The 13683-nt window shown below is 47.4% G+C and overlaps 3 protein-coding genes across 5 annotated transcripts in view; 1 reads left to right on the forward strand and 2 right to left on the reverse strand.

The window, feature by feature from the left end:
* Window positions 1-13683, forward strand: part of NDUFA1 (NADH:ubiquinone oxidoreductase subunit A1) — a 970503-nt gene that overhangs the window by 867357 nt on the left and 89463 nt on the right. The window lies entirely within an intron of this gene.
* SEPTIN6 (septin 6) overlaps window positions 1-13683 on the reverse strand; it is a 313664-nt gene that overhangs the window by 180240 nt on the left and 119741 nt on the right. The window lies entirely within an intron of this gene.
* Window positions 1-13683, reverse strand: part of RPL39 (ribosomal protein L39) — a 451119-nt gene that overhangs the window by 3008 nt on the left and 434428 nt on the right. The window contains exons 2-3 of one of the 3 annotated variants that reach the window (XM_050776151.1): window positions 2102-2156; window positions 394-497 (exon numbers count right to left, since the gene is read on the reverse strand). In XM_050776151.1, coding sequence (XP_050632108.1) covers window positions 394-497; window positions 2102-2104 — 107 coding nt within the window. In that variant the 5' untranslated portion in view covers window positions 2105-2156. Of the gene's footprint in view, window positions 1-393; window positions 498-1681; window positions 2032-2101; window positions 2158-13683 lie in introns of those variants that run through there. The other 2 variants (XM_050776150.1, XM_050776149.1) reach the window with 2 other exon arrangements.

Genomic DNA, 13683 nt, shown 5'->3' on the forward strand with positions numbered 1-13683 from the left:
TGCCACTGCATTCCAGCCTGGGAAACAGAGTGAGACTCCATCCATCTCGAAAAAAAACAAAATACAAAAACAAAAAGCCTAAAAACACTGACTGGGCCTTCTCCACCAGGATGTGTATAAGGCAGCCTTCCACCTTATGACCTAGCTCAGACTGAAGATAACCAGGCAATTAACAAGTATTGGAAAACTGTCTGCCCATAAGCCCAGCTGTGGCCTGGATGCAGTGCAGAAACAAAGGAGGCATGTTTTTAGAAAGGAATTTGAGAATGCTGTCAGAGGGTGGATTGGACTACAAGCAATTTTAATCATGTATTTATACTCAAAAAGTAACCTTGGCCAGGTACAGTGGCTCTTACATTTAGCAAAATACAAGCGGTATGATGGAGGTCTTACCTTATTTTATTTCCAGTTTTCATCCGAATCCACTGGGGAATGGGACGATTTTGCTTTTGTTTCTTGGCCAGGAATCGCTTAATCCTGAAAGTCTTGTGAGAAGACTGGGAAGAAAATGCAATCAATTTAGACATTGATATTAGAGACTGCCTGAATGATTCAAAGTCAAGAACTCCTTCAAACCAACATTTGAGTGCTTAACACATACCCCAGCCCCAAAATCTTCTCAACGCTAAGCCATCAAACCAAGCAAGTCTCTGACCCTCACAACTTCTCTGGAGGCAGATACCACAGTTTCTATTGTTCAAATTAAATAAGTGGAATCAGGAGGTTAAGAAACATGCACAAAATCAGAGCATCAATGTGCAGAACCAGAATTGAAACCCAGGTCCTCTCTGCTCCACAGCCAGAGGCTACCTTTCAGTTTACCCTGCGGTCCCCCAAGGACTCAGACGACCACACTGGGAATGGCGAGGGAACTTGGCTTCCTGGGAAGAACACAGCTTTGAGTCAAACAGAACCATCTACCATTTGCAAGTCAACGAATCTCAGTGCTCTACTTTGTAAAATAGGGGTACATACTTTTCAAGTGTCATTGGGAGGGTAATTAAGACTTAGGGAAAGTCCCTGCTGACGTTCAGAGGATCTACTCACCATTTCGGTATTAATCGTAACTCTATCCCTACTGCTAATTTTCACTGCTACAAAAATAAACTTTTAAATTTAAAAAGAAATGAAATGTCACTTTTCCGAGGATGACTGTCTCAGTTTCTAGTTGCATCTTTTGGCTTTCATAAAGAACTTCAGTCATCTAAGGCCAACCCCAATACTCCCCCAAATCTACAGAATAATCTCGCAAAAAGGGCACGGATGCAGGATGAATGCCTGGCCAACCTGAAAGAACATACCCTTGCATAATAATGGGAGCCAATACAAAGAAGGCAAAGATTACACGCCCCCCCCCCCCCACAGTAGCAGTTGTAAATCTTGTCAAGTAATAAACTATTACTTGACAAGTGACAAAATATCAGTACTTATCGCCTCCACATCTGTAAATCAACATTTCACATTTCCCAGTAAAGAGTGACTAGTTCGCTACTGCTATTTACTAAGAAGGCCAGAATGACATACGGGTTCACAAAACACCCCTTGTTCTAGGCGCTTCCACGGGGTGACGCTCAAGTCTCTGAATAAACGTCCTCTAAACAAAAGTCCTGGGATCTAAAAATGTGGTTCGCTTCTCCACGCCAAGCTTAAACCCTTTTCGAAAACCAGTAGCCCACATTACCCTCCTGATTGCCCTCCACGTTGCGCGTGCCACGGGCAGCCCACAGTCAGGTCACGATTTCGGGGGTGGCTGCTACCTCCCAACCCTCGCCTCCAGAACCAGAGTTCGCTACAAGCGAAGGGAAACCGGAATCCCTGCCCGACTCGGCAGCGGCCCGGCAAAGAAAGAGTCCCCTTGAATCCGCGGCCGCAGCGCAGCCCGCCCCTCTCCAGGTTGCTCGCTGGCTCATTAGCTTCCCTCCAGGCCGAGGAAGACAACAGTGGCCGAACTGGAGCTTTTCTTGAAAAAGCCTTTAAAAGGCACCAGCGCCTCGACGCCCCGCGCGGCCCAGGCATTTCGTGGCAGCGGCCTCGGGTGTTTGGGAAGCCACCCTGGGGCCGATGGGGGCCGATGGGGACCGATGGGGACCGATGGACTTACCATGGCGAGAAGTGGAGGCAAGAACACACCACGATGGCGGAGAAAGGAAAAGAGGGGGGAAGCAGGCGGAAGAACGAGCTTAGAAGGCGCTTCTGATGGGCGGAGCTTAGGAGGTGACGCTATTCGCCGACCGCCTCTTCCTAGTGCCTTCTGTGCCCACCGGTGCGCTCTCATGGCGCCGTGGGAAAGAGCGCTGGTTCCTGCCAAATGCAATTCGCTTTGCTTCGCTTCCCTAAGTGGGTTCCCCGAGGGGCCCGGCAGTGTGCTAGGGGCACCCTGCTTTGCAAGTGAGGCAGACAGCCCGTGATAAATGCCAAAGTAGAAGCCCTTCCGAAAACCTAAGGAGTCGATTGGGCGGGACTAACCCTAAGAGAGGGCAGGGGAAGCGACCGTCACCTCCGGGCGCCTGGGACTGGGAACGCCGGATCGGAGCTGGGCAGGCGAAGAGCAAGTGCCATTTTCCCGGAGGGCTACGAGTCATTCCGGCCTGGCTGGAAGGTGTGGGAAGGGACAGTCGTGTCGGAGGAAGCAGGAGAAGTTAGAGGGGGTTGGACCACGTGGACGCTTATGTAAGCCTAGACACTTGGGGTTTTCGACTAGGCGAAAGGTTGCCAATCAAAGTTTTCAACTCAGAAAGTTAGGGACAGAACCTCTTCCTTGGCTGCTAAGAAGTCCAGCCTGACATTGTATCCCGCCTTTGGCAAGCTGTACAATAATTAATGACATGCGTTTGGGATGCTAGTGTTCCCCGTTTTAATCCTTTTCCCCGTTTAAAAGCAAAAACCTTTCATTTTTGATGAATAAATAAAATAAATATAAAAATAAGCCGGGCGTGGTGGCTCACGCTTGTAATCCCAGCACTTTGGGAGACCTAGGCGGGCGGATTACTTGAAGTCAGGAGTTGGAGACCAGCCTGGCCAACATGGTGAAACCCTGTCTCTACTAAAAATACAAAAAATTTAACCAGGCGTGGTGGTCGGCGCCTGTAATCTCAGCTACTCGGGAGGCTGAGACAGGAGAATTGCTTGAACCCGGGAGGCGGAGGTTGCAGTGAGCCGAGCGCCACTGCACTCCAGCCTGGGCAACAAGAGCAAAACTCCATTTCAAAAAGGAAAAAGTAAATAAATAAAAGCAAAAACCTCCACGTATATTTGCAGTCACCTCAAGCATTTTTGCACCAATGGATCACAGAAAGGGTTTTTAACCTGGAGTCCACAAGAGTCCATGTATAGAATTCAGAGGATCCCATGAACTTGAATGGGAAAATACAACTTTATTTCCACCAAATTTAATGAAATTTAATGCTTTCTTTATTTACGAATGTAGGCAACAGACCACAGTGGCATTAGCAGTACTTGTGACTTGGTCACTAATAGAAATCATAGATGGCTTCATATTACATTACAGTTGATGCAGATGTCTCCAGACATTATTTACACACACTTCCTTTAAATTATATTACTTATTAAGTTCACAAGTAGAACTATGTTAAGAAGCCCATATATTACTATAGCACAGATTTCTTTCTTTCCTTTTCTTTTTTTTTTTTTTTTCAAGACTGAGTCTCCTTTTATTGCCCAGGCTGGAGTGCAATAGCACAATCTTGGCTCACTGCAACCTCCGCCTCCTGGGTTCAAGTGATTCTCCTGCCTCAGCCTTCTGAGTGGCTGGGATTATAGGCACACCCTACCACGCCCAGCTAATTTTTGCATTTTTAGTAGAGACTGAGTTTTCACCATGTTGGCTAAGCCGGTCTCGAACTGCTGACCTCAAGTGATCCACCCGCCTCGGCCTCCCAAAGTGCTGGGATTACTGGAGTGAGCTACCGTGCCGGCCTAAATTCACATTCTGAGGCCCTGGGGATTAGGGCTTCAACACATGAATTTTGGGGAAACATAATTTAGCTCATGAAACCACCAGTCACGTTCTAAGGCCGAATTCAAATGCTGTCTCTTCCCCTTAGCTGGAAATCACCACCCCTTCAACATTGTTCTAATAGTTTATTTGTATCTTTCTTGTGGCTCCTAGCACTATCTGTTCTGTTGTGATACAAAAGGATGACAGTAACAGTGAATGTTGCTTATGGGGCTTGATAGTTACTATGTGCCTGCATGTATTAATTCAAGCCTCACTATGAGCTTACCATGTCTTACCAGTGACCCTTTGAATCCTCACCAGAACACTACAAGGTAAGTACGGTTATTTATCCTCATTTTACAGAAGAGGGAAGTGCAGCAGGGACAGATTAAGTTGTATGCCCAGGGTCACACAACTACTATGTTGCACAGCCAGTAATCAGACTCAGGTAGTTCAGGCTTCAGAGTCTGTGCTGTCACCACTACCTTCTACTGCCTTTTCAACTCCTCACATTTTGAGAACCTACTCTGTCTGGTTCGGGTCTTCGTGCTGGGGGTACAGGAGCAAACACATCTGACCAAATATCCCTGCCCTCTTGGAATCTGGTGGCAATGGTATGGTTCTGGATTTTTTGTGGTGGGGATTACACAAAGCTACACATGTGATAGAATTTGCCAGGTGTGATGACTTATGTCTGTAATTCCAGCACTTTGGGAGGCTGAGGCGAGTGGATCACCTGAGGTCAGGTGTTCAAGACCAGCCTGGCCCACATGGTGAAACCCCGTCTCTACTAAAAATACAAAAAAATTAACCAGGCGTGGTGGCGTGCGCCTGTAATCCCAGCTACTCAGGAGGCTGAGGCAGGAGAATGGCTTGAACCCAAGAGGCAGAAGCTGCAGAGAGCCGAGATCGCACCACTACACTCCAGCCTGGGTGACAGAGCGAGACTCTGTCTCAAAACAAAACAAAAACAAAGAAATTTAGCTGGGCATAGTGGTACGTGCCTGTAGTCTAAGCTACTCAGGAGGCTGAGACAGGGAGAATTACTTGAACCCAGGAGGTGGAGGTTGCAGTGAGCCGAGATTGTGACACTGCACCCCAGCCTGGGTGACAGAGCGGGACTCTCTCTCAAAAAAAAAAAAAAAAAGAATTCTATACAACTCCCCCCTGCCCACCCTGCCCCGATGAATATATGTATAACTGGTGAAATCTGAATAAGCTCTGTGGACTGTGCCAAAGTGAATTTCCTGGTTGTGATATTGTACTATAGTTATGCGAGATGCAAACACTGGGGAAAACTAGATAAAGGGTACACAGGGCCTCTCAGACCCTTTCTTTTTTTTTTTTTTTTTTTTTGAGACGGAGTCTCACGCTGTTGCCCAGGCTGGAGTGCAGTGGCGCGATCTCGGCTCACTGCAAGCTCCGCCCCCGGGTTCCCGCCATTCTCCTGCCTCAGCCTCCTGAGTAGCTGGGACTACAGGCGCCCGCCACCGCGCCCGGCTAATTTTTTGTATTTTTAGTAGAGACGGGGTTTCACTGTGGTCTCGATCTCCTGACCTTGTGATCCGCCCGCCTCGGCCTCCCAAAGTGCTGGGATTACAGGCTTGAGCCACCGCGCCCAGCCTCAGACCCTTTCTTTGCAACTTCTTGTGAATCTATTATTATTTCAAAATACAAGCCTAAAAAAAAAAACTCTGCCCTCATTGAGTTTAATTATAGTGACATGTTAGACACAAATATATAAATTACATGGCACATCAGAAGGATGTGTCATCAAGAAAAGCAAAGCAGGGGCCAGGTGCAGTGGCTAACACCTGTAATCCCAGCATTTTGGGAGGCTGAGGAAGGAGAAAGAGTTGAGGCCAGGAGTTTTAGATCAGCCTGGACAACATAGTGAGACTCTATCTCTACAAAAAATACAAAATTTAGCCACCGGGTGTGGTGGCATGTGCCCGTAGCTCTGGCTACTTGGAAGGTGAGAAGGGAGGATCACTTGAGCCCAGGAGTTCGAGGCTACAGTGAGCCATGATTGTGCCACTGCACTCCAGCCTGGGCAATACAGTGAGACCCTGTCTCAAAAAAAAAAAGTTGGAAAAAAATAATGCAGCAATAAAAAAATAATACAAATACAGACAGGTGTGGCAGCATGCACCTGTAGTCCTAGCTACTTGGGAGGCTGCGGCAGGAGGATTGCTCGATCCCAGGGGTGCAAGCCAAGCCTGGGCAATGTAGTGAGACCCTATCTCTAAAAATAAATACAAATGAAAAACAGTACAGTATAACAATTATTTACATAGCATTTACACTACATTAGGTATTATAAGTAAACAAGAGATGATTTAAAGTATAGAGGAGGATGTGTGTAGGTTATATGCAAATATTACATCATTTTATATAAAGGTCTTGGACATCAGTGGATTTTGGTGTTAAAGGGATCCTGGAACCAATCCTTCATGTATACTGAGAGACGATTATATTTACAAAGGTGTAGATGCTGAGAACAGGTATCCAGGGCCTCCCAGAGCCAGCCGAGGAGTCTGAGATTTATCCTGGGGACCAACAATTTGCAGACTTCTTTTTATGTATGTATTTATTTATTTATTTTTGAGATGGAGTCTCACTCTGTCGCCTAGGCTGGAGTGCAATGGCGTTATCTCCACTCACTGCAACCTCCACCTCCTGGGTTCAAGTGATTCTCCTGCCTCAGCCTCCCAAGTGGCTGGGATTACAGGCACATGCTACCACGCCTGGCTAATTTTTGTATTTTTAGTAGAGACGGGTTTCACCATATTGGCCAGGCTGGTCTCAAACTCCTGACCTCAAGTGATCCACCCGCCTCAGCCTCCCAAAGTGCTGGGATTACAGGCATGAGCCACCGCGCCCAGTGTAATTTGCAGACTTCTTTAACAGAATGACTCTTTGTTTTAAAGGCCATTTTATATAGAAACCCACCCTTGACTCTTCTCTTTCTGTTACACCCTTAATCCAATCTCTTAGCAAATCCTGTAAGCTCTCAAAAATGTATCTCGAATTCAGTGCTTCTCATTTCCCTCACCGTGGTTCATCTCTCACTTGGATTACTGCAAAATCCTCCAAACTCTTCCCCCTTCGTCTGGCCCTGCCCCTCTACAGTTTCTTCTCAACACAGCAGTCAATGTCCCTGTTAAAACCTAAGCCTGATCATGTCACTGTGTTTTTGTTTCGTTTTGTTTTGTTTGAGACCGGGTCTTGCCCTGACGCCCAGGCTGGAGTGCAATGGCGTGATCTTGGCTTACTGCAACCTCCACCTCCCGGGTTCAAGCAATTCTCCTGCCTTAGCCTCCTGAGTAATTGGGATTACAGGCACACGCCACCACACCCAGCTAATTTTTTGTATGTTTTTTTTTGTTGTTGTTGTTTTGGTTTTTTTTTTAGTAGAGATGGGGTTTCATCATGTTGGCCAGGCTGGTCTCGAATTCCTGACCTTATGATCTCCCCGCCTCAGCCTCCCAAAGTGCTGGGATTACAGGCATGAGCCACTGCGCCCAGCCTCATGTCACTGTATTTAGTGGCTCCTTTTTATTTTTTTACCTTTTTGAGACTAAGTCTTGCTTTATCACCTAGGCTGGAGCATAGTGGCATGATCTCAGGTCACTGCAACCTCCACCTCCTGAGTTCAAGTGATTCTCCTCCCTCAGCCTCTCAAGTGGCCGGGACTACAGGTGCATGCCACCACACCTGGCTAATTTTTGTGTTTTTAATAGAGATGGGGGTGTATGTTGGCCATGTTGGTCTTGAACTCCTGAGCTCAAGGGATCTGCCCCCTTCTGCCTCCCGAAGTGCTGGGATTACAGGCATGAGCCACTGTGCCTGGCCTACTTAGTGGTTCTTAATGGCTCATTTCACTCCAGTAAATATCTAAGTGCCCCAGCCTGGGCAACATAGGGAGACCCTGTCTCTACAAAAAGTTAAAAAATTAGCTGGATGTCGGGGCACACACCTGTGGTCTCAGCTACTCAGGAGGCTGAGGTGGGAGGATTGCTTGAGCTCGGAAGGTCAAGGCTGCAGTAAGGTGAGATCACACCACTGCACTCCAGCCTGAGCAACAGAGCAAGACTCTATCTCCAAAAAAATGTAAAAAGAAGAAAAAAATTAAAGATCCAAGTTCTCACAACAGGCATATGCTTCCACATCAGCCTCTTCCACCTCACATCTGTGACCTCATCCCCCACTGCGACCTCATCCCCCACTGCTTTCACCATCAGTTCACTGGGCTTCGGCCATACTGGGCAGTTTTCAGCTCAGGGCCTTTGCACTTGCTCTTCTCTCTACCTGGAAGCTCTTCCCCTAGATGTCCCCACGCCTTCATGGCTTCCTTCATCAGTCTCAGGTCTTTTTTCCAATGTCACCTTCTCAGTGAGGCTTTCCCTAATCACTCTATCTATTTAAAATTGCAACTTGGCCGGGTGCGATGGCTCACGCCTGTAATCCCAGCAGTTTGGAAGGCCGGGGGAGGGGGGGGGGCAGATCACGAGGTGAGGAGTTCAAGACCAACCTGGCCAACATGGTGAAACCCCGTCTCTACTAAAAATACAAAAAATTAGCTGGGCATGGTGGTGCGTGCCTGTAATCCTAGCTACTTGGGAGGTTTAGGCAGGAGAATTGCTTGAACCGGTACTCGGGAGGTGGAGGTTGCAGTGAGCCAAGATCACACCACTCCACTCCAGTCTGGGCGACAGAGGGACACTCCGTCTCAAAAATAAAATAAAATAAAGTAAAATTGCAACCCCCAGGTCAGGCACAGTGGCTCATACCTATAATCCCAGCATTTTGGGAGGCCAAGGCAGGCAGATCGCTTGAGCCCAGGAGTTTGAGACCAGCCTGGGCAACATGGTGAGACCTCTGCCTCTACAAGAAAAATACAAAAATTAGCCGGGTGTGGTAGCACATGCCTATAGTCCCAGCTACTCAGGGGGCTGAGGTGGGAGGCTCACCTGAGACTGGGGAGTTTGAGGCTGCAGTCAGCAGTGATTGAGCCACTACACTCCAGCCTGGGTGACAGAGTGAGACTCTATCTAAAAAGAAAATTGCAACCCCTGACCCCCACACAGCACTCCCTACCCCTACTACTGCTTTATTTTTCTCCATATTATTTACCTGAGATAACATATATTTTATTTATGTATTGTTTGACTCCCTCCCTAGAATGTAAGCTCCATGAGGTCATGGATTGTGTATTTTGTTCACTGCTGTATTCCCTGAGCCTGGAACAGTGCCTGACACATAGTACATGCTCAGTAAATATTTGGTGAATGAATGAACAAACGCTAATACATCAAAGAGACAACATCAAAGAACAGATTCACAGGGCAGTTTACATCTTCATTGTTTGGCCTGACACTTCTTGTTTGAGGGTGGATTTTCAAAATTACTGCTAAAGGCAATTGGGAGCCTTGAAAGCTTTTAAAAGGGTAAGAATAAGTGGCAATTATATATTTGTTGTTGTTTTTGGAGGCAGGGTCTTGCTCTATCACCCCGGCTGGAGTGCAGTGGTGTATTGTCAGTTCCCTGCAACCCCCACCTCCCCAGCTCAAGCCATCCTCCAACCTCAGGCCCCCAAGTAGCTGGGACTACAGGCGCGTGCTGACAAGCCTAATTTTTTACATTTTTTGTAGAGACGGGGTCTCACTATATTGTCCAGGCTGGTCTTGAACTCCTAACTTCAAGCGATCTCACCTCGGCCTTCCAAAGTGCTGGGATTACAGGCATGAGCCACCGCCCCTGGCCAATTATGTAAGTATTTTAGAAAGATCCTTTGGCCAGCTGTATGGATAGTAGATGGGGATGGGGACAATAGTGGAAACAAGAAGACTTGTGGGGGCTGTTATAATTATGCTTTTTTTTTTTTTTTGGAAACAGAGTCTTGCTCTTGTCGCCTAGGCTGGGGTGCAATGGCACAATCTCGGCTCACTGTAACCTCCGCCTCCCAGGTTCGAGCAATTCTCCTGCCTCAGCCTCCTGAGTAGCTGGGATTACAGACACCCACCACCATGTCCAGCTAATTTTTGTATTTTTAGTAGAGACGGGGTTTTGCCATGTTGCCCAGGCTGGTCTCCAACTCCTGACCTCAGGTGATCTGCCCGCCTCAGCCGCCCAAAGTGCTGGGATTACAGGCACGAGCCACCGTGCCCGGCCAGTGATGCTCTTTTGTTGTTGTTGTTGCAGTCACCTACCAGTCCTTTGAGTCTCTCCCTCTCATTCCTTGCAAATTTAGCTCCTGGCTCACTGTCACTCTCTCAAACACTACTTCTGTCACAGTTCTTGGTGATTTCAATATTCATGTAGATACTTCCAGACCCTTGGCCTTCTCTCCTCCAATGATCTTGTCCACCACACCCCAGCCACCTGCTCCTGTCAAACCTTTGACCAGGGCATTCTCCCATTCTCTTATCACCACCTCCTTTCCTTGCAGTTCACTTCCTCTAGTGCCCTGACACTAAGGCTATTTCCACCTCGCTGGGGCCATTCATCCATTGATGAGCCATCAATCCCTATCACCTTTTCTCTTTTCTCTCTGCCACCCCTTTGTGACAACTCTTCCCTCCTTACTTAGCTTAAATTGCATCAAACATTCACCTTGTCCATACACACTTTGCCTTTACTTGTACTCAATTGGTGAAGCCCTAACCCTGGTAAGTCCAATTCTTCTCTTACTCAACAACTTGTACCTCTGGCAGCCGAATGAGGCTGGAGGAAACCAACTAGTCTTGCTTCAAGTTCATGACCATTAACTTAAAGTGGGCCCTTAATGCTGCCCCACAACCCTTCTTCCTTCCTTCCTTCCTTCCTTCCTTCCTTCCTTCCTTCCTTCCTTCCTTCCTTCCTTCCTTCCTTCCTTCCTTCCTTCCTCCCTCTCTCCCTCCCTCCCTCCCTCCCTTCCTTCCTTCCTTTTCTTGACACAGTTTCACTCTTGCTGCCCAGGCTGGAGTGCAGTGGCGTGATCTTGGCTCACTGCAACTTCCACCTCCCGGGTTCAAGAGATTTCCCTGCCTCAGCCTCCCGAGTAGCTGGGATTACAGGCGCCTGCCACCATGCCCAGCTAATTTTTGTATTTTTAGTAGAGATGGGGTTTTGACACGTCGGCCAGGGTGGTTTTGAACTCCTGACCTCAGGTGATCCACCCGCCTCAGCCTCCCAAAGTGCCGGGACTGCAGGCACGAGCCACCACGCCTGGGCTTTTTTTTTTTTTTTTTTTTTTTTTTTTTTTTTTTACAGAGTCTCACTCTGTTGCCCAGGCTGGAGTGCAATGGCATGATCTCGGCTCACTGCAACCTCCACCCTCCGGGTTCAAGTGATTCTCCTGCCTCAGCCTCCCGAGTAGCTGAGATTACCGGCGCCCGCTACCACGCCTGGCTAATTTTTTGTATTTTTAGTATAGACAGGGTTTCACCACGTTGGCCAGGCTGATCTCGAACTCCTGACCTCAGGTGATCCACCTGCCTTGGCCTCCCAAAGTGCTGGGATCACAGGCATGAGCCACTGTGCCGGGTCAACATTTTGTTCTTATGGGACCAGAATAGTTGATGTGGTTTGGATATTTGTTCCCACCTAAATCTCATGGAAATATAATCCCGTGTTGGAGGTGGGGCCTGGTGGGGTGTTTGGGTTATGGGGCAGATCCCTCATGGCTTGGTGCTGTCCTCTCCATAGTGAGTGCTTACAGAGCTGGTTGTTGTAAAGTGTGGCATCTCCTCCCCGCACTCACTCCCTTGCTCACTCTGTGATGTGGGATGCCTGCTCCTGCTTCACCTTCCGCCATGAGTAAAAGCTCCCTGAGGCTTTCCCAAAACCTGAGCAGATACCAGTGCCACACTTCCTATACAGCCTGCAGAACTGGGAGCCAATTAAATCTCTTTTCTTATAAATTACCCAGTCTCAGGTATTCATTTATTTATTTATTTTTTTCTGAGACAGAGTCTCATTCTGTTGCCCAGGCTGGAGTGCAGTGGTGCGATCTTGGCTCATTGCAGCCTCCACCTCCCGGGTTCAAGTGATTCTCCAGCCTCAGCCTCCTGAGTCGCTGGGATTACAGGCGCCTGCCACCATGCCCGGCTAATTTTTATATTTTTAGTAGAGACAGGATTTCACCATTTTGGCCAGCCTCTTCTCAAACTCCTGACCTCAAGTGATCCGCCCATCTCAGCCTTCCAAAGAGTTGGGATTACAGGCGGGAGCCACTGTGCCTGGCCAGGTATTTCTCCTTTATTTATTTATTTATTTATTTATTTTGAGATGAAGTCTCACTCTGTCACCCAGGCTGGAGTACAATGACACCATCTTGGCTCACTGCAACCTCCACCTACTGGGTTAAAGTGATTATTCTGCCTCCACCTTCTGAGTAGCTGGGGACTACAGGTATGTGCCACCATGCCCAGCTAATTTTTTGTATTTTTAGTAGAGACGTGGTTTCACCATGTTGACCAGGCTGGTCTTGAACTCCTAACCTTGTGATCCGCCCGCCTCGGCCTCCCAAAGTGCCGGGATTACAGGCATGTGCCACTGCCCCTGGCCCCGGCCAGGTATTTATAACAATGCAAGAACAGCCTGTATTATTAGTTTTCACACTGCTGATAAAGACATACCCGAGGCTGGGTGCAGTGGCTCAAGCCTGTAATCCCAGCACTTTGGGAGGCTGAGGCAGTGGATCACCTGAGGTCAGGAGTTCAAGACCAGCCTGGCCAACATGGTGAATCCCCGTCTCTACTAAAAATACAAAATTTGGCCAGGTGTGGTGGCAGATGGCTGTAATCTCAGTTACTAGGGAGGCTGAGGCAGGAGAAGTGCTTAAATCTGGGAGGCGGAGGTTTCAGTGAGTCGAGATCGCACCACTGCATTCCAGCCTGGGTGACGGAGTAAGACCTTGTCTCAAACAAAACAAAACAAAACAAAACAAAAAGACATATCTGAAACTGGAATGAAAAAGAGGCTTTAATGGATTCACAGTTCCCCATGGGTAGGGAGGCCCCACAATCATGGCAGAAGGCAAGGAGGAGCAAGTCATGTCTTACATGGATGGCAGCAGGACAAAAAGAGCTTGTGCAGGGGAACTCCTCTTTATGAAACAATCAGATCTTGTGAGACTTCTTCACTACCATGGGAACAGCACAGGAAAGACCTGCCCCCATTATTCAATTACCTCCCACTGGGTCCCTCACACAACATGTATGAAATGAGATTTGGGTGGGGACACAGCCAAACAATATCAGGCTTAATATAGGAGCGAACCATGAACTGATTTTTCCCTGGTGGACAAAACAAAGGCATGCCAGTGAAAGCAGAAACTAATATCATTCATGCACTTTTGAAATTCCCCAGAGGTTAATTCAGTATCAAAAATTTAATTTCTCAAATATAACAGCTATTTAGTGAAGTTAATAAACACACTTAGCTTCATACTTGAATGCTGTTACTATTTATTGACATCAAAACAAAACAAGCTGAAACTAAAAGTTGCTATTTAACAGGAACAGACATTGGTGCAGTTTCCTTCCTGGAGAGGGTATGCACTCAGATCATGAGACCTAAGATAAAACACACACTGGATTGTCAAGAATCAAACAAGGACTACATTTTACCTCTTAATAGAAAAAAAGCTGAAGATAAAGCAGATGTTTCAAAATATTCTTCATGCTAAGCTCATGTAAGCAAACAAAAAACTAAAACTAATTCTTAAACTTTAGGACATT

This window comes from Macaca thibetana, chromosome X, assembly GCF_024542745.1.
Source record: "Macaca thibetana thibetana isolate TM-01 chromosome X, ASM2454274v1, whole genome shotgun sequence".
NCBI lineage: Eukaryota > Metazoa > Chordata > Mammalia > Primates > Cercopithecidae > Macaca > Macaca thibetana.